Source organism: Notolepis coatsorum (genome assembly GCF_963971535.1).
Source record: "Notolepis coatsorum genome assembly, chromosome: 2".
Classification (NCBI taxonomy): domain Eukaryota; kingdom Metazoa; phylum Chordata; class Actinopteri; order Aulopiformes; family Paralepididae; genus Notolepis; species Notolepis coatsorum.
The window spans coordinates 58,720,850-58,748,349 of NC_140166.1; the positions used below are offsets into that span (position 1 = coordinate 58,720,850).

General features: G+C 46.6%; 1 protein-coding gene across 1 annotated transcript in view; it reads right to left on the minus strand.

Annotated features, from left to right (window-relative positions):
- Nucleotides 1-27,500, minus strand: part of pcsk6 (proprotein convertase subtilisin/kexin type 6) — a gene marked incomplete at its 5' end in the record, with an annotated part of 408,343 nt that overhangs the window by 172,257 nt on the left and 208,586 nt on the right. Inside the window, 1 exon segment of the mRNA XM_084308170.1 lies at nt 10,613-10,798. Within this exon segment, the coding sequence (XP_084164296.1) occupies nt 10,613-10,798 (186 nt within the window).

The following is a 27,500-nucleotide window of genomic DNA, read 5'->3' on the forward strand; positions in this document are numbered from 1 at the left end:
ACCTTCTGGGGAAATACTACCTCTGGACTACTAACTACTACAGAAAAACTTGAGTAACAAGTTTTTCTACAACTTAACCAGTGATCTTAACTGATCACTGTGACTTTTGCTCTTATCGTTTATGCTGTTGGATTTATTGGTTTTATGTGACTTTTTACTGGACGTGACCTAAGCTATCGGAGCTTGTTGTTGCCATAGCTACAGCTACACGCTACAGTACTCACAGTGCTAAACTCCCCCGAGGAAATGGCTCCAACGTCAGATGTCGCAGAAATGCGAACGGAACTGAAGACCATCGAGATACTAGTAATGGATCTTCTCAAGCGTCAAACGGAGCTCATGTCCAGGCTGGCTAGCATGGAAAAAGCGGACGCAGGCTGCACCAGTAGTCCCTCCTGGGCGACAGTGGTGAGGGGCCGAAGGAAGCTCTCCCTTCCTCTATATGATCCCGTTGATTCACCTCAACTATCAAACCGATTCAATCCTCTTTGTAATGATCCCAGTCTCCTAGGCTCTCCCTCGTTTCCGTCTCCTGCTGCTAGTAATGTAGCTTTGCTCAAAGACTATCCGATGCTAGCTACTAGCCTAGCTACTAGCCAGGCTCCAAGCGAAGCTACCAGGACGGCGGCCCTCTCCAGCTCACAACTCAACCATGGAAATATATCTGCAACCCAGAGCAGAAAGCGCTCTGCCCTGTTTGCTCTTGCATCGCCAAACTCCCCAGACTCACGCGATGGGTCCGACTCCCCAAAGTTTAAACGTCCTCGTCTGCGGTGCTCTGCAGCCCATGCCAGTATGATCATTCAAACGGCGAGTGTCATCGATGGAAATGCCGCTGTGAACGAGCCCCTCCACACGGCGCTGCTGCCCGACCAACCATCAAACCCCGCCAACAATGCAGACGCTACTCCTGCGGCTTTTCACCATAGAAACCTGGCCATCTACGACGGGGAATGCATCCATGAACAACCAGAGATCCTACTCATCGGAGATTCCATCACCAGGTTTTTGCAAATACCACACGGCATTACGTATTGTTTTTTCCGGTTTAAAAGTTACTGACTTACTTGAGTGTACTCCCGAAATCATCGACAGATATCCGTCCGCCCACACCGTTATCATTCATATCGGAGCAAATGACGTAATGGCTAGACAATCCGTTAAACTCCAATCTGACTTTGAATCACTAATACTCACTATTGAAAGCCTGGGTAAAATATGCATTGTGTCTGGCCCCATTCCATCCATAGGTCGTGGATCTGAGCGATTTAGCCGTCTGTTCTGGTTGCACAAATGGCTACAGACCTACTGTACTACTATAGGACTTTGCTATATAAATAACTTTGATCTGCTCTGGTCCAGGAAAGACCATTACAGACCCGATGGCATCCATCCAAACATATCAGGGGTAAATGTGCTAATACATAACGTCATACAAAGTGTAGCATCACTGGCCTGACAACCAACCATATCTAGCTCTGTAGACTATATACAGAAGCAGCCTAAGCTACAAAAAAAAAACACGTTGAGTGTCATCCCGATTCTGATCACCAAAAGACTAATCAATTACTCATTATCACGTCCCATATGTAAATCTAACCTTATCAATATCAGTGTTCAACCACAGACTATCTCACACCCCACTACAGAACCCGTACAGCTAAAACTAGCACTGTTCAACGTTAGAGCGCTGAAACAAAAATCATTTCTGATAAATGAACTCATAGTAAAACATGGTGTACATTGTATGTTTTTAGTAGAGACATGGTTAGACAATATCACTGGTGTAGCAACACTGATTGAGACCTGCCCTTCCAATTTTAAATTCTATCAATCAAACAGACAGAGTGGGAGGGGAGGCGGAATAGCAGCAATCATCTCCACTCAATTTGTGTGCAATGATATTGACCTGGGAACATTTTTATCATTTGAATACCTTGCTATTGTATTGAAAACAGAAATGCCAGTAATATGTGTGACATTGTATCGACCACCAAGGTACTCGCCACTCTTCATACAGGAATTTTCAGAACTCATATCGATCTGCATTACCAGGTATGATAGAATCATTCTTAATGGAGATCTAAACATTCATATCAACAAAAAGGATAACCCCAGGGGTTGTGAGTTTCTGAACCTACTGGACAGTTTTGGACTGATGCAACATGTTCACAAGGCCACCCACCAACATGGCAACACTCTGGACCTACTAATAACAACAGGGCTAAACATTGAGAATGTATCAGTAAAACAAATTCCAATTTCTGACCATTATTGTGTGTTCTATGGTACAAGCCTAATATTACATAAGACCAGAAGCGAATTCCTAGTTCACAGAAGGCTTCTGGACGCTAGAGCTGAAGCAAAATTCTCTAGTATGATGAAATCATATGACCAATGCAGTGAATCCTCCTTAAATCAGAAAGTGCAAAACTTCCACAGCACCTTGTCAACAGTGTTAGATACTGTTGCCCCTCTGAAGGTTAAAAAGGTAAAAACTGATAGAATCTCTCCATGGTTAAATAAAACCAATGTTAAAGATAACAAGAGAAAATGTAGGATAGCCGAGCGAAAATGGAGGAAATTCAAACTCACAGCTCACTTTAATTTATACAAAGACGCCATGGGCGCATACAATAAGGCAATACAACTTGCGAGAAAGGAATATTTTTCCAAAATGATCTCAGAAAATATGAGTAACTCCAGGGTACTTTTTTCCACCATCGACCGGCTGATTAACATACCACCCCCCCATATACCGCAGCAATCAGCCACAAAATGTGAAGAGTTCGCAGTTTTCTTTAATGAAAAAATATCATTGATTAGAGCAAGCATTACCGCTGATATAGATCTGGCTGTGAGTGAAAACCCACCTGAGATAACTATGGGGGAATTCACATGTATTACATTACCTGACCTCTGTAAGATTGTCTCTGAGTGTAATTCCGCCACCTCCTGCCTCGATCCTATACCAACAGCATTTCTCAAGCGGGTGTTCGATAGTGTCTCAAATCATGTCCTTGAAATCATAAATATGTCTCTTCAAACAGGCACTTTTCCAGATGCATTTAAAACGGCTGTAGTAAAACCACTACTAAAGAAAACAAACTTAGATGTAAACGAACTAAAAAGCTATAGGCCAATATCGAACCTTCCATTTATCAGCAAGATATTAGAAAAGATAGTCTCAGTACAAATAAACTCCTTTCTCAAAGATAATAACATCATGGAGGAATTACAATCAGGTTTCAGAACAAATCACAGCACTGAAACTGCCCTTACCAAAATAGTTAGCGACCTCAGGCTAAACTCCGATGCTGGCAAAGTCTCAATTCTTGTCCTATTGGACCTTAGTGCAGCGTTCGATACGATTGACCATAATATCTTGATCAGTCGTCTTGAAAGACTGGTTGGCTTTTCCGATCATGTACTAAATTGGCTCATAACATACATTAAGGGGAGAAGGTTCTATGTTAAGCTTGGAGACAATGTATCCGAGGAACATGACAGCAGCTTTGGAGTTGCACAAGGAAGCTGCCTTGGTCCATTACTCTTCTCACTATATATGCTGCCCCTCGGGGACATCATTCGAGACCACAATGTATGCTTCCATAGTTATGCTGATGATACACAACTATATATCTCCGCAGAACCAAATAACACTACAGCCATACAGTCCATTACAAATTGTCTGTTAGCAATAAACAAGTGGATGAACAATAACTTCCTAAAATTAAACGAAAGCAAGACCGAAATCCTATTGATCGGCCCAAAAGCGAAAGGGGAAGTGCTGTGTGAAAACCTGGGGAGTCTGTCATCCTATGTAAAGACTGAGGTTACAAGCCTAGGTGTCATCTTGGACTCAGACCTGACCTTTAAGTCTCATATAAATAAGGCCATGAAAACGTCATTCTTCCACCTAAGAAACATAGCGAAAGTAAGACCTTTCGTAAATAAAAAGGATGCAGAGAAGCTTATTCATGCTTTTGTATCAAGTCGGCTTGACTATTGTAATGCACTGTTCACTGGTCTTCCCAAAGCAACCATTGGGAAGCTTCAGCTTATCCAAAACTCTGCAGCTCGATTACTAACTCATACAAGGAGAAGAGAACATATCACTCCAGTCCTGGCCACTCTGCACTGGCTTCCAATAACTCATAGAATTGATTTTAAGGTCCTTTTCCTAACATATAAAGCTCTTAATGAGCAAGGCCCAAAATACATAGCAAATTCCCTAGTTAGTTATCTGCCCTCAAGAACGCTACGGTCATCCACTACAGGTTTACTAGACACGCCCAGAAACCAAAAGAGGATAGGAAGTATGGCATTTGCCAACTATGCCCCAAAACTATGGAACACACTACCAACACACATCAGAAACGCCAGCTCCATACACATTTTTAAAGGAAAATTAAAAACGTACCTATACAGTCTAGCTTACAAATAGTTATGGCTTGGAAAAACCTGATGGATCCATGAGGCTAGGATAAGCCTTGTGGACCCAACTTTTTAGATGAAGGAACGGGTACATACGCACACAATACACGACCACTGATGGATCCGTAAGGCTTGGAAAAGTCTTGTGGACCCAACTCTTTAGATGAGGGAACGGGTACATACGCACACAAGACGCGGCCACTGATGGGTCCATGGGGCTTGGATAAGTCCTGTGGACCCAACTCTGGCCACTGACCACATGAGGGAACGGGTACATACGCACACAATACACGGCCACTGATGGATCCATGGGACTTGGTAAAGCACTATGGACCCAGCTATGACCACTGATAAAAACGTAACTACACTAGCGTTATAAGAGCTAAACATTGCTACCTACCATACAAGTGCATTGGTTTAGTGCACTTCCGGTTGCTACTGAGCGGACATGTTTGTGCGTACCTGTTCTCCCAAACTGGTAAGCAAATGACTGTTTTTACGTTATTTTCATTTTTACGTTACTATTATTATTATTATTATTATTATTATTATTATTATTATTATTATTATTATTATTATTATTATTATTATTATTATTATTTTTTTTTTTTAAACATTGATCTTAACTGATCACTGTGACTTTATTGCTTTTATCGTTATATATGCCTATATTTGTGTACAGCACTTTGAGCTACATGACATGTATGAAAGGTGCTTTATAAATACTTACTTACTTACTTACTTACTTACTTACATTTACATTTACATTTACATTTAGTCATTTAGCTGACGCTTTTATCCAAAGCGACTTACAAGTTCTGTGCGACAAGACAGCAAGAAGGGTATAACTCTATCAGCTGAGTAACAATGTTCATCAAAGTGTTGCGTGTTAAGGCCTCTGCATGCTACAGAAACTTCAAAGCAACTTCAACACAACATCGACAAAGCAACGGTGTTGCAGACACATTACCTTTATGCTTCTGCAAAATCAACGCGCAGCCTATGATGCAACCAAATGTACCCCGGATGTGCGGCTCGAGCGCGCCCAGCCCGCCTGAATACTTTGGGCAGCCGAAGGTGCGCAGTGCGCACTCTAGCAATTACAAACGGATTTCCCTTCTCAACCATACATCGTTAGTATAATAATAGCCCTGTTTATGTTTGTTTTCGCTTGTGTTCTTGTATATAGTGTAATATAGTTATATCGCCACATCAACCCAGTCCATCCCCATTGTTTCCCCAATCTCCTTCCACGGATTCATCGTCATAATGCTATCCTTGTAGTCTTTAGACCCGCTATTATATAAATGTTCGTACTTTCGGAGCTCCTCTGCAATACGTTCCTGCATTTGATTCATTTTAAACAAACAAAGTGTAATGAAACAATACACTAGCTATCGAGCTCCTGTCAGAAAGTTTTCTTTTGGTCTCGAGCTCCTGTCAGAAAGTTTTCTTTTGGTCTCGAGCCAGGAAAACACTAGAAGTGACAGACAGCCCCGCCCCCATTCACTACCAACCAATCACTGCTACGCAATACCAACGCAACGGGTCTTTAGATTAGATTTTGGAGACAGGTACGCAACGTCCTCGCAACACAGTCTACAAGACTGTCTGCAACAAGCGCGCTGAAATCGCGCCGATGTTGTGTTGAAGTTGCTTTGAATTTGCTGTAGCATGTAGAGGCCTTTACAGTGTAGGTTAGTTTATTAGGACAAGTGCATGACATTAAGGTTAGTCGGGGTTAGATTTTTTTTTTTTTTTTTTATCATTTCAGATAATGGTTGAAGAAGTGAGTCTTTAGTCGACGGCGAAAGATTGGACGGGATTCGGCTGTCCTAACTGGGATGGGTAGTTCATTCCACCATTGTGGGGCAAGGACTGAGAATAGGCGGCTTCTCTTCTCTTCTCTCTACTTACAACTCAAGTTCAGACCTATGTTACTCTATTACGTTAGCACTGAAAGTGAATTTTCTTTCTGGAATCAGAAACTTCAGAATGTCCTCTTTAAAAAGAGACCAGGCTCATGCATGTGCTATAAGTATAAAGTATGTTGTTTTAGTTTGCAAAGAAAGTATGCAGTCCTCAAGTTCAAGTAAAAAAAAAAATCCACTTTTCTGCCCGCTTGATACGAGGTTAAATACCTAGGGTTTTTAATTGATGACCACTTGTCTTTGAAGGTGCATATTCATTATGTTACAAAGAAGCTGAAGCTTGGACTAGGATTGGACTTTAGGAATGAGTCTGTGTGGTCAGTGTGAAACAGAACCTGGTGGAGTCTACCTTAAATGTATGCATTTAATCGCATGATGATTTTTCTTTATTAAGTAAGAAGAATGTTACCTTTCAAAGGAGACCAGACTCATGCATGTGCTATAAGTATAAAGTATAATAAATCGCAAATTACTTTTTTTCTTAGTCTGGTTTGTTCATACAGAATAGTGAAAAAATAAGAGAAATTGAGATCAATCGAGAGTCAGCTGTTCTGGAATGTACTTGAAAGTACTGCATTTAACTTTTACCTCGAAAGTGCTCGAGTTTACAAAAGGTCCTTTGTGCTATATATATATTATTCCTAACATTTTAGTTTTTTTTACAATTTCTTAAAACATTTCATTGATCTGTTGGTCTGTGTAGTAGCTAATACAGGAGTTTGCTGCTTAAACGGTATGTATATCATGTATATTCATTGATTCACTCGTATCCATTTTAATTGAAAATGTTTGCTTTTCGCATCAAATATTGATATGTGATTAAAATGTGATTAATTTAGATTAATTAACTATAAAGTCTCTAATTAATTCGATAAAAAAATGTATGTGTTCTATATGATCTGAGTGATGGTGATGATGATGATGATGATGTGTTCTATATGATCTGAGTGATGATGATGATGATGATGATGATGATGATGTGTTCTATATGATCTGAGCGATGATGATGATGATGATGATGATGATGATGATGATGTGTTCTATATTAATTCACGATACGATACTATCACGATACTTAAGTCACGATACGGTAGTATTGCGATAAAAAAAATATTGCGATATGCTGAGCATTGCGATATTAATATTGCGATGTATTGCAATTTATTACCTTTTTTCAACTGCAAAAGTAAAACTTTGTCAACATGTTTTATCTAATAAAATAAAGTTCAGTCTGTTCATCTCACTTCAATAATTTTTATCGCAGAACATGGTATTTTCTCAAGCAGACAGATGTCAACACTGTAATCTGTGTTGCATGTAGCTGACAAACTGAACTGTTTGTATTACAGTCATATTCCAATTTAACTGAACGCACACGTGTGTGTGTGTGTGTGTGTGTGTGTGTGTGTGTGTGTGTGTGTGTGTGTGTGTGTGTGTGTGTGTGCATGTGTGTGTGTGTGTGTGTGTGTGTGTGTGTGTGTGGACTACTGTACTATTACAGGTATTGAAATGAACAATGCAACTTCCTTATAGAAAAAAATTATAGATTTTTTTCTTCTTTTTTAAAAATAAATAAATAAATAATAAATTATCGATACTTGGCGGCCTTGTATCGATACAGTATCACCACGCAAAGTATCGCGATACTACTACGTATCGATATTTCCCCCCACCCCCACTGGATAGTGTGTACAGCATCACGGGGCTCTGAGATGTATTACAAACGGTGGATCTCTTACTCAGCATTGTGTATTATATCTAAAAGTGAACTTCCTTATGTGCCCGTGGGCTTACTCACGGGTCTGATCTACACTACAGGATCATCCTGGGTATGTTCTGCTCTACAGGGTCTTGGTATGGTTCCGATTTACTTATCGTCTCTTTCAAATTTGAACGATGGAAATAAAATTATAATCTGGGGTGTAACGGTACACCAAGACCACGGTTCGGTACGTACCTCGGTTTTTGAAGTCGCGGTTCGGTACGGGTTTTCGGTACAGTGGGGGGGAAGTTTGGCTTTCCATGTTCCACTCAGGGGTGATGTAGTGTGCAGTAACTAATTGTACTTGTAAGGCTGTCAACGAATATTCTATATTGAAATTAATAATCGACTTGTAAAAAAAAAAAGGATAATAATAATAATTATATTAGATTGTGGAAAAAAACAGCCCCCGGTGGACGGTCGTTAGTGGTTACCATACAGTTGTATTCATTCGGTACACAGCCGTTCGGTACGGTACGGTACAGCGTGTAGGTTTTCCGCACCTACGGCTTGGAACAATCATCACCAGTCTGATCTTAAAGCTCAAAGCTTTAAAAGGACAAACCTGGTTAAATAAATAATAATAATAAAACATGTTTGCCCCAGAAGGCAGTGCAACGTGACCTTGATTCCCAAGCCCCATAGACCTTTTCTAACTTCACAACATACACATTCTAAATAGGCCCTTTGTATTCCCTGTTGCAATGTTTGTTAATACAGCTGCTGACAGGAAATAAACAGGGGTCAGAGCTGTCCCCCCAGTGTGTTATTTTGTCTTCAAACTAAAAAGTAATCATCACCCGTGAATCACAAAACATGAAAGTACAGATAAATCCAATTTCACTATGGTGGGGGTTGCGAGTGGGTTGTGTTTGAAGCTGACTAAATTCATTGGAATAAAAGGAGTCGGGGTGTCTCTCAAAGGCCTCTGATGTCCGACTCTGAGACAGGATGGGAACAAAAAGTGACATCTCCATTCCAAAGGACTCTCTGTGGTTTTATTCATGAGCATATTAGAATAGTAATCAAAAAGCCCTGTGCATGACGATGATGTCAGTAGTCAGAACAGTGCTCAGAGAATACCAACGAACAAGAGAGAGAGAGACCCAGGAGGAGGAGGAGAGGAGAGGAGAGGAGAGAGAGGAGAGAGAGGAGAAGAGGAGAGAGGGGAGAGAGGAGAGGAGAGGGGAGAGAGAGGAGAGGAGATGAGAGAGAGGAGAGAGAGGAGAGGATAGAGGGGAGGAGAGAGAGGAGAGAGGAGAGAGAGGAGAGGGGAGAGAGGAGAGGAGAGGAGAGGAGAAAGAGGGGAGGAGAGAGGAGAGGAGAGAGAGGAGAGGAGAGAGGAAAGGAGAGGAGAGAGAGGAGAGAGGAGAGGAGAGAGAGGAGAGAGAGGAGAGGAGAGGAGAGAGAGGAGAGGATAGAGGGGAGGAGAGGAGAGAGAGGAGAGAGGAAAGAGGAGAGGAGATAGAGGAGAGAGAGGAGAGGAGAGGAGAGAGAGGGGAGGAGAGAGGAGAGGAGAGAGAGGAGAGAGGAGAGAGATGAGAGGAGAGAGAGGGGAGGAGAGAGGAGAGGAGAGGATAGGAGATGCGAGGAAAAGAGGAGAGGAGAAGAGAGGAGAGGAGAGGGAGAGAGAGGAGAGGAGAGAGAGGGGAGGAGAGAGGAGATGAGAGAGAGGAGAGGATAGAGGAGAGGAGAGGAGAGAGAGGAGAGAGGAAAGAGGAGAGGAGAGAGAGGAGAGGAGAGGAGAGAGAGGGGAGGAGAGAGGAGAGGAGAGGAGAGAGAGGAGAGAGGAGAGAGAGGAGAGGAGAGAGAGGGGAGGAGAGAGGAGAGGAGAGAGAGGAGAGGATAGAGGAGAGAGAGGAGAGGAGAGAGGAGAGAGAGGAGAGGAGAGGAGAGAGAGGGGAGGAGAGGATAGGAGATGCGAGGAAAAGAGGAGAGGAGAAGAGAGGAGTGGATAGAAGAGAAGAGAGGAGAGGGAGAGAGAGGAGAGGAGAGGAGAGAGAGGGGAGGAGAGATGAGAGAGAGGAGAGGATAGAGGAGAGGAGAGGAGAGAGAGGAGAGGAGAGAGAGGAGAGAGGAGAGAGAGGAGAGAGAGGAGAGGAGAGGAGCGAGAAAGGAGGAGAGAGGAGAGGAGAGAGAGGAGAGGATAGGAGATGCGAGGAAAAGAGGAGACGAGACGAGAGGAGTGGAGAGAAGAGAAGAGAGGAGAGGAGAGGGAGAGGAGAGGCGAAAAGAGGAGAAGAGAGAGAAGAGAAGATATGATAGGAGAGAGAGGAGAAGAGAGGAGAGGATATATGAGAGGAGAAGAGAGGAGACGAGAGGGAGAGGAGAAAAGAGGAGAAGAGAGGGAGAGGAGAAAAGAGGATAAGAGAGGAGAGGAGAGGAGAGGAGAGGAGAGGAGAGGAGAGGAGAGGAGAGTATGTATGTGTCTGCTGGTGTGTAAGTGTTTGTACTGCATGTGTGCATGTGTGTATCTAGTCACCTCTTGGCCAGCAGCTGTGACCTGGTTCCGGAGGGCGAGATCAGGGTGATCTCCAGGTCTCCTCGTCGTGGGTGGACCATCAGAACCTTCACCACCACATGCTCCAGGTAGCCCACATGCTGCACCTGCTGGGAGCAGCCCGACGTGGTGATGGTGCTGTTCAGGCTCTGATCTGCACGGATGTACCTGGACGACGAGACACGAGGAAGCAAAGAGTTTGTTCAGGCTCTGATCTGCACGGATGTACCTGGACAAGACACGAGGGAGCAAAGAGTTTGTTCAGGCTCTGATCTGCACGGATGGACCTGGACGAGACACGAGGGAGCAAAGAGTTCAGTTCAGTTCAGTTCAGTTCAGAGTTTTTATTTGCCACATGGAATCATACAATCAGAGTTTCTTCATTACACAATCATAAGTAACATTCCATGGACCACTCAGAAGCAGTGTCCTTCAGTGTCCTTCAGTGATAGGAATACAGATGTGGAATTCTCTCCACAATGACCTAAAGGGATGTACAGATATTTATCAATTTAAAAAATGTTTATAAGATGAAAATAATTAGACAATATGAAGACTACGAAAAGGATTAAACTCTGGAGTTATCTTTTGCTTATCTTTTGCTTTTCTACATGTTTGATTGTTCATTTGTTGCTCGTTTTTGTTCTAGTTGTTTTGTTTTGTTTTGGATTTGTTTAAAGGAATGGTTGTATGCGCCGACCATCAAATTGACTTTATTTAATTGGATAGGGGGCCGGTATTAATAAGAATTTATTCTTCTTCCTGCTCCTTTTCGCTTATGGGGTGTATTTCATTATAATAACTAAATGAATTATAGGAATTTGTAATGTACTGTAATACACTACCATGTGCGAAACAAAATAAAATGAAATGAAAAATAAAAAAAAAAATGAAAGAGGGCAGAAAGAAAGGAAACTCTTTCACATATACCAGGAGTATAGGAGTATATTTCACATATACTAGGAATATAGGAGTACATTTCACATATACCAGGAGTATAGGAGTACATTTCACATATACCAGGAGTATAGGAACACATTTCACATATACCAGGTGTTATGGTTTGTAACCGACCCCAATCGCACAACACAAGACAGGTATGAGAGTAAGCCAAGAACTGGGCATTTATTGAAAACAAAAGAAAACGGCACTGTCCCTTTAAGGGAGAACACAAAACACTGGAAAACAAGAACTAGGGGAAAGGGGCAATGTGCCTTTAAGAGGCGAGCTGGCTAAGGGGAAGGCTAAGGGAAAGGCTAACGGACAGGGCCAGGGCAAGGGACAAGGGCAGGAACAGGGAGGACTAGGAGGACTGGACAGGGATGACTAGGAGGACTAGGAGGACTGGACAGGGAGGACAAGGAGGACTGGACAGGGAGGACTAGGATGACTAGGAGGACTGGAAGGACTGGACAGGGAGGACTAGGAGGACTAGAAGGACTGGACAGGGAGGACTAGGAGGACAAGAAAGGGGAAACAGGGACAGAGGCCCGCGGAGGCGGGCTGGGGACAGGGACATAGAAAACAGGGTTAAGGCCTTGGACAGGGCGAGGGACTGGGGCACTGGAGGGGAAGAGGGACAGAGGCCCGCGGAGGCGGGCTGGAGACAGGGACAGAGAGAAACAGGGTTAAGGCCTTGGACAGGGCGAGGGCTGGAGCTGCTTACAGGGAGGAGTAGGAGGGCGCAGGCTAGACGTCTGGAGGAGAGCGCGCCGGCTCGGAGAGCGCATCTGGCGCGGAGGTCTGAGTGGTGCGCGTCTGCTAGGAGTACGCGCTGGTACGGAGAGCGCATCTGGCGCGGAGGTCTGAGTGGTGCGCGTCTGCTTGGAGTACGCGCCGGTACGGAGAGCGCATCTGGCGCGGAGGTCTGAGTGGTGCGCGTCTGCTTGGAGTACGCGCCGGTACGGAGAGCGCATCTGGCGCGGAGGTCTGAGTGGTGCGCGTCTGCTTGGAGTACGCGCCGGTACGGAGAGCGCATCTGGCGCGGAGGTCTGAGTGGTGCGCGTCTGCTTGGAGTACGCGCCGGTACGGAGAGCGCATCTGGCGCGGAGGTCTGAGTGGTGCGCGTCTGCTTGGAGTACGCGCCGGTAAGGAGAGCGCATCTGGCGCGGAGGTCTGAGTGGTGCGCGTCTGCTTGGAGTACGCGCCGGTACGGAGAGCGCATCTGGCGCGGAGGTCTGAGTGGTGCGCGTCTGCTTGGAGTACGCGCCGGTACGGAGAGCGCATCTGGCGCGGAGTCTGGATGCGCGTCTGGATGCGCGTCTGGAGTGAAGAGCGCGTCTGGCGCGGAGTCTGGATGCGCGTCTGGAGTGCGTCTGGATGCGCGTCTGGATGCGCGTCTGGAGTGAAGAGCGCGTCTGGTTCGGAGGTCTGGAGTGGAACACTGGAATACCTCCCGTAGAGGATTAGAGAGCGCAGTACAGTGTCTCCCTCCAGGCAAACGGCGACAGGGGGCGAAGGCTTGAGCGCATCTCACGCCGGAGATGAAACAGCATAACAGACAGAAACAGAAACTCCCGTAGGAGCCTACAGATTGAGAACCTCCCGTAGGAGTTTGCTGATAGAGATATGATAAGGAACGACCCGACCCGGACTGAGGGGAAGAGCGAGGTATTTAAAGCCCACAGGGGCGCAAATTAGAATACACATCAGGTGCGTGAAGGTAATTGATACTTGAACTAGAAGAGTGTGTTCGGCACGAACCAATCAAACAGATACTGACAGATAGTCCAAGGGTGTGGGCTGCTGAAGAGCAGACGAGGCTAAACGAGCGCGAGGGTGGGGGCTGGAGAAGTGAGGAGAACAGGGAATTAAAGGTCCAGGGAAAGGCGAACCTCACACCAGGAGTATAGGAACACATTTCACATATACCAGGAGTATAGGAGTACTGTTACGAAGGATCAGATTAAACCGAGTATATATATTTATTTGTTGATATATATTGAATAGTATTTGTATATCGTTTGATATCCCTTGTATATTCCTTGTACATATACACGGAATATCCCTTTAGCCTACTATAGCCCATAATAGTTCATTCTCCTATTGGACAAAGGACCAGGCGCCAGGGGACCAGCCCCCGGAGTCAAGTTCAAAGTTACCGACAAGACATGTCTGTACTAGCCCCGGCCCTGCCCAGGGATACGGCGACAGAAATGAGAGTGGCACTATTTGTTCACCGTGCATATAAATATGGTGTAAGTGAATACAGAGGCACTTAGTCAGAAACTTAGTAACCAACGTGAAGCCTCACCCACGATACGACGTGCGGTGAAGTATGGCCTGTTTGGCCCCAGAATAGCATTGAGACCGCGTGCAAATTAATAACTGAATTGTCAGAGTTTGGCACTGTACCGTCGAGTGCGACGTATTTCTATTAAGTTAATAATAGTCTATTGTGTATGGTGCATCGTGCGGTTAGAGTTCTAAAGTGACCAGCATCTCCAACGCTTCCTCGTGTTAGCTAGATTCTTATCCAGGCTGGGCCGACCACATGGCGCTTTCATCCGAGGAGATCTAGGCGAGGACCGAATGGACATGTACACTGGATTACCTACCCGACGCCTGTGAGTGTTGGATTTACCCCCGAGAGGAGTCAAGGTCGAGTCGGCGCTCAGAGAGTCTGAGGCCGCCTAGCTTTCTTCACTGTGGAGCTACAGCCTACAAGAGAACCAAGCTGTATTCGTCTGCGGATCAAGAGTCTATCGCACTGTCTTCTGTACTCGAAGTCTCCCTAGATATCGTTGACCAGACGTTCTACTACCGACAGCTCTCCTACCCCCCCTGCCGGCTTACAACCGGGAGGACCCCTTCCAGTATATCCCGCTATATCATTAAGTGTACCATAGATATAATTCCCTAAGAGCCAGGTTGTATACTTGCCTCCTGCGTAACCAGAGAATGGACATTCAGTGTTGATTTGCCTACGAATACTCATTTGCCTTACAAGTGCAATCAAATGTAATATAAGTATCATATGTACCTTTTGCTCCATTAAATACTTGATTAATACCTTTGACTGGAACCGATTTCATTGTGGGAAGTGTTCATCATATTCATATATTGTGTACTGTATGGCCAGTAGTTAAAGTACATAAAGCGGTAGTGGTTTAATGATACCATACTTATCAATACAGTCAGGGAATTGTACCCCTCAGTTACAATTGGTCCTTCGAGCCGGATGGTAACTAGTGTAATATTAATATAGTGGTATTAATATTGAAATGGCCTATGATGAACACTCCACAAAACGGTCCTCCTAAAGTAGATCGCCCGCAGCGTAGACGGCAGCCACCTCAGTACTTAGAGGATTACGCTGCCAGTATACTACCTAGCCTTCTACAGACGGTAAACGCGGTAAAAGTAGAAAGTAAAATTATGTCCGACCCTATCAACCAGGATACCCCGACCACAGAGGCCCTAGTGGGTTCTAATGTAACTGACCAAGCTCACGGTGGGGACCAGGAGGGAACCGACACGACTTTACCCCCCGCCAAGACCGAAGAAGTAGTCCCCGGAGAGCTCCGGGAGGAAGACAACCCTCCAGAGATGGAACTCTGCACGGTACAAGATGAGGAGAGCGCCGCGGAGATAGAGCTCCAGGACTCCCCGCAGGAGAACGCATCTCCAACGAGTACTGCCAGGAGCAGATCACCTCAACCAGCGTCTTCCCCCAGCGAGGCGGACAAGATGCTGGCACAGGCGTTCCTCGCCAGCCTAGCAGCCTCAACAGAGCGCGATCGACTCCAAGCACAGACGCTTAGTGAGCGCGAACATTCTTCCATGGAAAGAGAACGCATTCAAGCGCAGCAACGGAGCGACGAAGATCGTATACGTCTAGAGATTAGACGCCTTCAGACGGAAGAGAATATGGCAAGAGACCGGGCCGACACCCAGCGTGCCGCTGCCGGTGCCCAAAGAGAAGCCGAGCGCGACCGATTACAAGTGCAGCTAATGGAGCAGCTGATCGCCAGGGCAACACCCCCTCCCTCCGCACGGGGTTCCAGGGCCTCGTCAAGACACGGGTCAAGGGCACCCTCCCCTAACCGATTAAGCGACCCTGAGCCCGACCACCAGAGAGAGCCTATACCCCCCTCCGAACTCCTTCCCCGACCGGTCCCAGTGAGACCCAGCTACAAGGAAGGAACGGTATACACCGCGGAGAGGCTAAATAGACGACTACAGGATCTGGATGACCTGACAGAAGAAGAAGAGGGAGAGGAGGAGAGTCAAGCCCGACAGCAGCACAGTACTCCACAGGACCAGGAGGTCCAGTACAGCCCAGGCTCTACCCCCACGGCTCTGCGCTACAGACCCCCGACTCTATTCACGGGTGAGCATGACGCACGACCAGTCCCGAGGAATAGCACCTGGATACGCGGGCCATGGTACCCTGCCGGTACCAGCCCACCGAGAGGCGTAAGAGGAGACTCGCCTAGGAGGCCTCTCTTCCAACGCTCACCGATGTGCCAGCCATCTACGGCGTCATACATTGGCACACCGACGTTTCCAGACTTCACCCATGAGAACCGAGCACAGTACACGGAATTACGGATGTGCTTAGAGACAATGATGGTTGACGTAGCTGATGAACGCCACAAGTATGCTATCCTATTGAAGCACCTCAAGGTGCCCCGAGCACACAACATAGCGCTGGCCTATGCCACCTCTACTACCCCATACACAGCGGCTCTAGCAGCGCTCGACCAAAGATATGGACGCATATGGGATTACGTAATACAAGAGATAAGGCATATTGACCGCCTACCCCCAGCAACAGACAATCGCTCACTAGACGACCTGTCTATCAAAGTACAATCCCTGGTAGGGATGCTGGGGGCGCAACGAGAAAAGGGTATGCACGAACTATACGCAAACTCTAATGTCGAGAGGATTTTAGAGAAGCTGCCGCCCGCCCGACAAGAGCGCTTCAGGCGGCAAAGAGACCACCGTGATCCTAACGGTCCCGAGCCATCCCTCCTAGACCTAGCCGACTTCCTGGCGAGAGAAGTCAGCAGCCTACGATTGGATACGTTTGTGCGGAGCACACCAAGCTCCAGAGAGGGACCTAGGAGAGCAAACGATGGCCGAAGATTGGTGACTGTCATGCACCAATCAGAATCAGTACCGAGCAGCAAGAACCACAGTACCCCCTCGATGAAAGAGAAGTGGAAGATGGTGTGCCCGTACTGCGAAAAGGAACACTGGTTGTCACAATGTGACATGTTCAAGAAGATGACCGCTGAAGAAGTGAGTCAATGGATAAAGTCCAACCGACGCTGTTACCGATGTGCGCGCAGTCACATGGCAGCCGATTGCCGCTTAAAGAAGAGGTGTAGTCGGTGTGACGGAGCCCACCTAGATGTCCTACACGACAGTAACAGAAGAAAGCCTGCACCTTCCAGCAGCACAAAGGCAAGTGTTATGTACATTGACCCCGCCAGCAGCGGGGGCGCCCAGGTGCTCTTAAAGGTGGTCCGCGTAACACTGAGTTACCAAGATAAGGTCATGGACACTTACGCCGTCCTTGACGACGGGTCAGAGAAGACCCTTCTCCTCGCGTCCGCTGCGGCCCAGCTGGGGCTGCGGGGGAGCGAAAACCAGATGACAATTCGGACAATAAGAAGAGATCTAAAGACGATAAAGGGCGAGAATGTCTCCTTCACTATCGCAGCAAGCGGGCAGCCAGAGAGACGGTATAGGATTACTAATGCTTTCACCAGCCAAGAAATAGGCCTATCACAGTACACCTACCCCATCGCCAAGCTGATGGATAAATATGTGCACCTGCGCCAACTACCTATCCCGCTCATAGACGGTGCCACCCCGACGCTGCTGATAGGCTCCGACCATGCAGACCTCATAGTCCCGATAGACCGGGTCCACACAGGACCCAGAGGCTGTCCTGCAGCAGTCGAGACCCGCCTAGGATGGACATTACAAGGCCCCCTCGCTAAGTCTCTTAACCGAACAGCAGCCACTAACTGCCTCCACTCCAGAGTGACAGAAGAAGACACCACTCTCCTACAGCACGTCGAGAGGCTATGGACACTAGAGACAATGCCCTTTAAGAACGAAAGGAAAGACATTCGTTCCAAGGAAGACATTTACGCTATAGCCCTCCTCGAGCAAGGGACAAAGAGAGTCAACGTCAATGGAGTGATGAGATACGCAACTCCACTCCTGAGGCGAGAGGGTATGCCTACCTTTCACGCCACAAAAGAAGCGACGGAGCGGTATCTATTGACCACAGAGCGGCGCCTAGCCAGAGACCCCGCTCAAGAGACGGTGTACCGCGCTGAGATTAACAAGCTAATCACAGCGGGACACATAAAGAAAATTGACATTAAAGAGGCCGATCAGACGACCGAATCATGGTACGTGCCGCACCACAAAGTCCACCACAACGGCAAGGATCGTATTGTGTTCAACTGCAGCTACCAGATCGGATCACAAAATCTGAATAAAGAGCTCTTGCCCGGCCCAACACTCGGCCCCTCTCTACTAGGCGTGTTACTACGTTTCCGCCAGGACCAGGTGGCCATCAGCGGCGACATCAAAGGGATGTTCCTGCAGGTGAGACTAGTGGAGGAGGACAAGCCCCTGCTGCGGTTCCTATGGAGAGAGAGGAGCGGGGATGAGCAACCAGCCATCTATCAATGGGAAGTCCTCCCTTTCGGAACCACATGCAGCCCATGCTGTGCTACGTTTGCACTGCAAAAACACGTCGAAGAGGACCCAGCAGCAGATGAAGAGGTCCGACAAAGTGTAGGAAATAGTTTCTACGTGGACAACTGTTTGCAAAGCGTCTCGACGCCAGAAGAAGCCGAGGCTCTTCTACTCAAGCTCCGCGCCTCCCTGATCAAAGGCGGCTTTGATCTCAGGCAGTGGGCCAGCAGCGACCCGCAAGTATTGCGCAGCCTCTCCCCCGAGGACAAGGCAGCGAGCAGCGAGACCTGGATGGCGACCATCCCAGGAGAAGCCCAAGAAATGACACTAGGACTAGTCTGGCGCTTCAAAACAGACTCGCTCCATTATAGACACAAACCCCTGACCAAGGAGCAGGGAAGGTCGACGGCACTACCGACCACCAGACGGAGTGTATACAGAACACTCGCCAGACAATATGACCCGTTGGGATGTATTCTACCTTACACCACCAGGGCAAAGATGATTGTAAGAGCGTTATGGGACAAGGACCAGGGCTGGGACGACCCCATACCCGAACACCTTGCATCCACATGGAGAGAGTGGGAGACGGAACTCCGCTCACTCCCAGGTGTTAACATACGCCGCAGCTACTTCCCACCCACAGTGAGGCCAGAGACATGCAAGATGGATCTACACGTCTTCAGCGACGCCTCCGAAGTAGCCTACGGTTCGGTGGCTTACTTGCGTGCCCGAGAGGAGGGAGGAGAAATACATACTGCTTTCATCCTGGCTCGCTCAAGAATAGCCCCACGAAAGCAACAATCTATCCCGCGTCTAGAGCTCTGCGCAGCCCTAGCAGGAGCACAGCTCGCCACGTTAATCCAACGTGAACTCACCATTCCGGTGCAAAGAACAATCTTGTGGTCAGACTCCACGACAGTACTCACATGGATCCGGTCTGATTCGTGCAAATACAAGGTCTTCGTGGGAGTCAGAGTCACAGAGATTCAAGAGTTAACAGAAGTAGCGAGCTGGAGGTATGTGGACACAAAACACAACCCAGCTGACGTCATCACCCGGGGAATGTCCCTGGATGACCTCACCCGTCACAACCTATACAGTGACGGACCAGAGTTTCTCAAGCTCCCGGAAGAAGAGTGGCCTACACCCACCCCACGGGAGGCGAGTAAAGAGGAGGCCGAAAACAAGAAATCTATGTTCTGTGGATTGAACACACTCGTCTCCACAGACCCCGACATAGACGATTGCCTCACCCTAGAGAGTGCGCAGCTAAAGAAATTTCTGTGGCACCACCCAAAGGTTCAGCCCACTACTGACATTTCAGCAGCTGACTACGAAGAAGCAGAACTTCTTCTACTACAACGAGCCCAGAGAGACTCGTTCCCCGACGAGCTAGACTGTCTACAGGGAGCAAAGCCCGTCCCATCAGACAGCAGACTGCTCCACCTAGCACCCGAGAGCGACGCCCATAGTCTCATCAGAGTGGGTGGTCGTCTGCGGAGAGCCCCAGACTTACCGGATGACGTCAAGTACCCGATAGTCTTGAACAGCCGACACAAGGTCACAGAGCTGACCATAAAGAAATACGACGACGATGTGCACCACGCAGGGGCAGAGAGAGTCTTCGCGGAGATCAGACGTCGTTATTGGATACTGCAAGGGAGAGAAGCAGTGCGGCGCTTCCAGCGAACCTGTCTAGACTGTTGTAAGTGGCGAGCACAGCCCAGTATACCCCGGATGGCAGACCTACCTCCCTGTCGCCTCCGACTCGGCGACAAGCCCTTTCACTCCACCGGTATGGACTGTTTCGGCCCGCTGTATATAAAGAAAGGAAGAGGAACCGAGAAGCGGTGGGGTATTGTATTCAAATGCATGACCACCCGGGCGATACATATCGAACTCCTTCCAACCATGAGCACAGACTCATTCCTTATGGCCTTCCGAAGATTCACATCACGGAAAGGAAAACCGTCTACATTATTGTCTGATCACGGGACAAACTTCAAAGGCGGAGAAAGAGAGCTGAGAGAGAGCTTCCAAGCTATGGGCCCAGAACTTAAGACCCACCTCGCTCCATCCCAGATTGACTTCCAGTTTAATCCCCCGAACGCACCTCACTTCGGTGGAACTTGGGAACGAGAAGTACGTTCCATCAAGACAGCCCTGTACGCCGTGCTTGGGGCCCAGACCGTGGCGGAAGAAGTCTTAATGACAGTCCTCACGGAGATCGAGGGAGTATTGAACTCAAAGCCCCTCGGTTACGTCTCAAGTGATGTAGCAGATGTCGACCCAGTCACCCCCAACACACTCTTGATGGGGCGGCTGGACCCCGCGCTACCCCAGACAATGTACAGGCCTGAAGAAGCGAACGGCCAAAGAATGTGGAGGTACAGTCAAGTATTGGCTGACAAGTTTTGGAACAGCTTCCTACTCCACTACCTACCGTCTCTACAGACCCGCCAGACATGGGTAAAAGAGAGAGACAATTTGACAGAAGGAACAGTCGTCATGATTATCGACCAGTCACTACCCCGAGCTATGTGGCCGGCTGGCCGCGTAGGCAAGGTGATCACCGGTGCCGACGGAAAGGTCCGAGCAGCTGAAGTGCTCGTCCAAGGGCGGACCTACACCCGACCCGTGGCGAGGCTAATAGAACTGCCAAGGCTCCCCGATACCATCGATGACGACCATGACCCCATGACTTTGTGAATTGACTGACCCTCACAGCAGACATTGAGTAGTGGACAGTGCGGTTAATCTGTCTCTGCTTAGCTAATTAGGTGGGACTAATTAGGGGGCGGCTGTTACGAAGGATCAGATTAAACCGAGTATATATATTTATTTGTTGATATATATTGAATAGTATTTGTATATCGTTTGATATCCCTTGTATATTCCTTGTACATATACACGGAATATCCCTTTAGCCTACTATAGCCAATAATAGTTCATTCTCCTATTGGACAAAGGACCAGGCGCCAGGGGACCAGCCCCCGGAGTCAAGTTCAAAGTTACCGACAAGACATGTCTGTACTAGCCCCGGCCCTGCCCAGGGATACGGCGACAGAAATGAGAGTGGCACTATTTGTTCACCGTGCATATAAATATGGCGTAAGTGAATACAGAGGCACTTAGTCAGAAACTTAGTAACCAACGTGAAGCCTCACCCACGATACGACGTGCGGTGAAGTATGGCCTGTTTGGCCCCAGAATAGCATTGAGACCGCGTGCGAATTAATAACCGAATTGTCAGAGTTTGGCACTGTACCGTCGAGTGCGACGTATTTCTATTAAGTTAATAATAGTCTATTGTGTATGGTGCATCGTGCGGTTAGAGTTCTAAAGTGACCAGCATCTCCAACGCTTCCTCGTGTTAGCTAGATTCTTATCCAGGCTGGGCCGACCACATGGCGCTTTCAACCGAGGAGATCTAGGCGAGGACCGAATGGACATGTACACTGGATTACCTACCCGACGTCTGCATAGCCCTGTGCGGCTGGAATATATATTTGCTTTGGTACTGTGATTTGTGGAGCGGATAATCGCCGACGCCTGTGAGTGTTGGATTTACCCCCGAGAGGAGTCAAGGTCGAGTCGGCGCTCAGAGAGTCTGAGGCCGCCTAGCTTTCTTCACTGTGGAGCTACAGCCTACAAGAGAACCAAGCTGTATTCGTCTGCGGATCAAGAGTCTATCGCACTGTCTTCTGTACTCGAAGTCTCCCTAGATATCGTTGACCAGACGTTCTACTACCGACAGCTCTCCTACCCCCCCTGCCGGCTTACAACCGGGAGGACCCCTTCCAGTATATCCCGCTATATCATTAAGTGTACCATAGATATAATTCCCTAAGAGCCAGGTTGTATACTTGCCTCCTGCGTAACCATAGAATGGACATTCAGTGTTGATTTGCCTACGAATACTCATTTGCCTTACAAGTGCAATCAAATGTAATATAAGTATCATATGTACCTTTTGCTCCATTAAATACTTGATTAATACCTTTGACTGGAACCGATTTCATTGTGGGAAGTGTTCATCATATTCATATATTGTGTACTGTATGGCCAGTAGTTAAAGTACATAAAGCGGTAGTGGTTTAATGATACCATACTTATCAATACAGTCAGGGAATTGTACCCCTCAGTTACAAGTACATTTCACATATACCAGGAGTATAGGAACACATTTCACATATACCAGGAGTATAGGAACACATTTCACATATACCAGGAGTATAGGAGTACATTTCACATATACCAGGAGTATAGGAACACATTTCACATATACCAGGAGTATAGGAACACATTTCACATATACCAGGAGTATAGAAGTACATTTCACATATACCAGGAGTATAGGAGTACATTTCACATATACCAGGAGTATAGGAGTACATTTCACATATACCAGGAGTATAGGAACACATTTCACATATAACAGGAGTATAGGAGTACATTTCACATATACCAGGAGTCAGGGCCGCCTCAGGGGGTGTGCGAGCAGTGCGGTCGCACAGGGCCTCGCGGGAAGGGGGGCCTCGCACAAAAAAAAAAAAAAAAAAAAAAAAAAAAATATATTTTTTATTAATTTTTTTTTTATTATTATTTTTTTTTTTTTTTTTTTTTTGCGAGGCCCCCCTTCCCGCGAGGCCCTTTTTCATCACAGACCTAAAATCTAGTTTTGCTTATATGCTTATATATTTCACATTAGACACGTTTGTAGAATGTGTCTGACTTGTTCCTGGGTCTGCAGTCCTGCAGCTGCAGACATACTCACTATTGGAGCTCAGCCTCTGGGGTTCTGCAGCAGCATTGGTTTCAACGAAGGGAGTGGTTTTACTTACATCATGTGTAGACAGTGTAGACGCCGGCAGCGTGAGTCGGCTGCGTTTGACATTTTCGCGCGTGCAGCTTTTGACTATGCTTAGTTATGCCCAATAGCCAAGACGAAGAAAGAGGTCGGTCATTATCACGTTAGCTAATCTATCCAGAGGAGCGCGGCGAGGCGAGTGGATGTCTTTTCAAAAGAAGCAATACGCCGAAAGGTGTCCAGTCTGCCGGAAAGTACTCGAAGAAGAAGAAGAAGAAATTACACCGTGGGGCCAAGAAAGTTTCCTTCCACGTTGATACTGCGTTATGGTGAGTGACCGTGAGTCAACATATGATTATATACCCGCCGTGGATCTGTCTTTCTCTATCTGGAGCCAAACTGGTCGACGAGCTAATACTAATAGTAGCTAACGCTAACGGTGTGTGCCTGGTGGTGAGAGCACCTGGCTGTATGCAGCTACATAGAGCCACGTGCCTGATTGAGCTAACTGTTAGCCAGACGCCATGTGTGGGCTGGCTGGCTGGCTGTCGGCCCACCACGTCCTCCCCACACCCAGTCTCCTCGGCCGGAGCCGTGGCCCCCCGTACTATACCAGGAGGGAGGGGTGGGGAGCGAAGGTGGAGGGAGGCGCGCTGAGGCCTTTCGTCAACGTGGAGACCTGTGTTGCGGCCTTTCGCCCTGCGCCCTCGTGCAGCCAGGTAACTAAGATTAATGAAAATGTCATGACATTACCCCACTCTTACTTCCTTCCCCTCCCGAATGTTTTGTTAATAACGATGTTTTTTTCCAGGCAAAACATATGCTACTTCACAACATTTGGAGATACGACATGTGCTGTGTGTGAATGGTGTAGCTTGTGTAGCTTGTGTAGCTTGTGTAGCGTGGTGTCACAGAGTACCTGGCTAGCCTATTTAGCTGATGTCGGCCATTGGCTCCTTGCTTTGGTTTCTCTGGTATACCCTGCTCTTCTTGTTGGATTTAAGTGTTGATCTTTGTCCTTTTGAATCTGTCATACATGCTCTAGTCTCTAACACACACACACATGACAAACACACATGTTCTCTCTCTCTCTCTCTCTCTTTCTAACACACACAGTCTGCCTATGGCGGCCTTTCTCGATGGCTAGGCTGTGCTCAAGGATCTTCAGTCACAGTGCTCGGGTATTCTGCCACTGTGTACTCTCTGTTTAGGGCCAAATAGCATTTCAATTTCTTTCCAATGTGTCTCTCTCTCTCTCTCTCTCTCTCTCTCTCTTTTGATCTTTGTCCTTTTGAATCTGTCATACATGCTCTAGTCTCTCTCTAACACACACACACATGACAAACACATGTTCTCTCTCTCTCTCTCTCTGTACACTGTATATTGACTGTAGAACGGGAGCTCTCTTTCGCTCTCTCTTTTGCTATATGTTGACTGTATCATGCCCCGCCTCGGGCAGCGCTATTATTTAAGAATATGTTGACTGTATATATAAAAAAAAAAAAAAAAAAAAAAAAAAATATATATATATATATATATATTTTTTTTTTTTTTTTTTTTTTTTTTACCTTTGGGGGGGGGGGGGGGGGGGCCTCGCGTTAAATCTCGCACAGGGCCTCGCATTTCTCCCAGGCGGCCCTGCCAGGAGTATAGGAACACATTTCACATATACCAGGAGAATAGGAGTACATTTCACATATACCAGGAGTATAGGAGTACATTTCACATATACCAGGAGTATAGGAGTACATTTCACATATACCAGGAGTATAGGAGTACATTTCACATATACCAGGAGTATAGGAGTACATTTCACATATACCAGGAGTATAGGAGTACATTTCACATATACCAGGAGTATAGGAGTACATTTCACATATACCAGGAGTATAGGAGTACATTTCACATATACCAGGAGTATAGGAGTACATTTCACATATACCAGGAATGTATCCTCTGTGTTTAACCCATCCTAACTATTTTAGGAGCAGTGGGCAGCCACTTTCCACTGCCTGGGGACCAACTGCAGTTCTACTGCCAGCACCTTGGTCAAGGTCAATGGCAGAAGTTACCCAGCATGCATGTCTTTCACGGCATGGGAGGAAAGCAGACCACTCGGAGGAAACCCACACGACCCCGGCGAGAACATGCAAGCTCCACACAGAAAGGCCTCCCCTCAGAGGTCGAACCCTGGACCTTCTCGCTGTGAGGCAACAGTGCTACGTTCCACTGTAACCACCCTATTCTCACCACATGCACTCATATCCATCCACCGTATATCATTGGCATACTCCTTACACTCATACCAGTCATATTAGTCGTATTCTCTGTTATATATATATACGCATATTGTTTATACTGTCCACAGTGTTAATTCTGTTCATACCGCTATAGTGTCTTCAGTACTATTTATTTATTTGCTCATATTTATTTATATACAGTCAGTCTCTGTCCTGCTATAATACTACTACACTGTTAATATGTCCACACAGCTCATATTGTTCATATTGTTCATATACTGTACATACTGCACCACTCACTTTACCGCTGTTACTGTTATTGCTACCTACTTACCTTGTACTATCTTGTATTTTGTACTTTTTATATTGTATCTTATAGTATATTATCGATCTGTGAAGCTGAATTTCCCCAAGGGGATTAATAAAGGATCATCCTATCTTATCTTATCTTAAGTGAGACAAGGTCATGGATGTCTTGTTTGAAAATGTATCATTCATTATGGATAAGTACGTGTTAGAGCTTTTAGATCAGTGGGGTTGTCAAAGATCTCCTCGTGCATTACATTGACCTATCCCAAGCTACACCCTCCTTTCTTTTTTTTTTCTACTTTTTCTCCCCATTTTCTATTTTTCTCCCATCCCAATTTTTGTATTATCCAATTCTACCCTCCCCTGTCTCGAACGTTGTTAGACCATGCCTCCCACAGGTCGGCTGCAATGTGGACCAAGCCTTGCATCACGTGTCCCCTCCGGTACTCGAGGAGGCAGCCGTCGCATCTTTTCACCTGCACAGCTCGATTTCTCAGCGGCGAGGAGTAACGCGTGGGAGGTTCACGCTGCCCCCGATACTTCCTGATTCTGCTGCACAGGCGCACCAACCGACCTGTAGGAGTCACTGTCCACAACTTCCGATCCCCACCCACCGGCTTTCCCACCCCCTAACACTGCCAATTGTATTAGTATGAACGACCAGCCAAGCCGGAAGCAACGCCGATAGCTGGGCTCGAACCCAGCATCTCCTGCGTTGGTTGCCCACTGCGCCACTTAGCCGCCCTACACCCTCCTTTCTTGACCCTCCAATAACAACTGTTGCTTTCCATGGTCAAGCTAAGAGAGGGCGGAGATTGGCCAATTGAAAACCTGCCTGTGGCTTGTTTATTCGACAGGAGTTCTGCTCAGTCATAGCTCATTGGCTACCCTGACACTTCGTGTGATATAGACAGTGCAGAGCATGGAATCTTCTAGCCAATGAATGAGCCAGAGGCGGGCACGTGGAGGGTTTATGAGTAGTATGACAAAATGGTCAAGGTTTTTGCGAATGTCAACAATGCTTCTGTTGAGAGACCAATGCACTAGCATGTCTTCGTGTCAACATCGCTTGTTATCAACTGTCAAAACACATACAATATTGTCTCGAGTAAAGCAAGACAATATTTCTCTTTGCATTGTATCTGAACGTACTATTAGTCGTCAATCATCAATGTCTAATGAGAAAAGCGTGTGAAGCATCATGTGTACACTCAGTCAAATACCTTATGGTCAAGGTGAACTATAGGTGATTGTGATTACATTAGTTGGCTTTCACATCAAACTCTACTTCTATTTAAAACTATGTTACTGTACATATCCAACTGTTGCTGTGCTTCTTAACTCATTGACTGCCAAAAACTAGTATATTCGTGTTTGGCACCCATGCGCTGAACGCCAAAAACGCGTATATTCGTTTATGTTTTTATTTTATTATTATGATACTAGACACTCTCCCACTGTCCCACATCTTGTGTATGATTTGGTAACACTGTGATAACGATCGAATCCCGATAGGTGGCAGTGTCGCCTACCTTTTGGGGGGATATGCACTCTGAACAGCCAACTGACTCGGTAATAATAATGATTGTGTGTAGCGAACAATTGGAGATTATTATGAAGAGGAAAAACAAGGTGACGATCCGTCCAGAAGGTGCGTTATCACCAGACTACGTTGGACTCAGCATTTCTGGTCAATCATAAAAACACTAGTGCTGTCAGGCGATTAAAAAAATTAATCTAATTAATTACAGGATTTGTAATTAATTAATCTAATTAATCGCATTTTAATCGCATAACCATTTTATGCCTGATATTCTATATTCTATAATCATATGTCAAA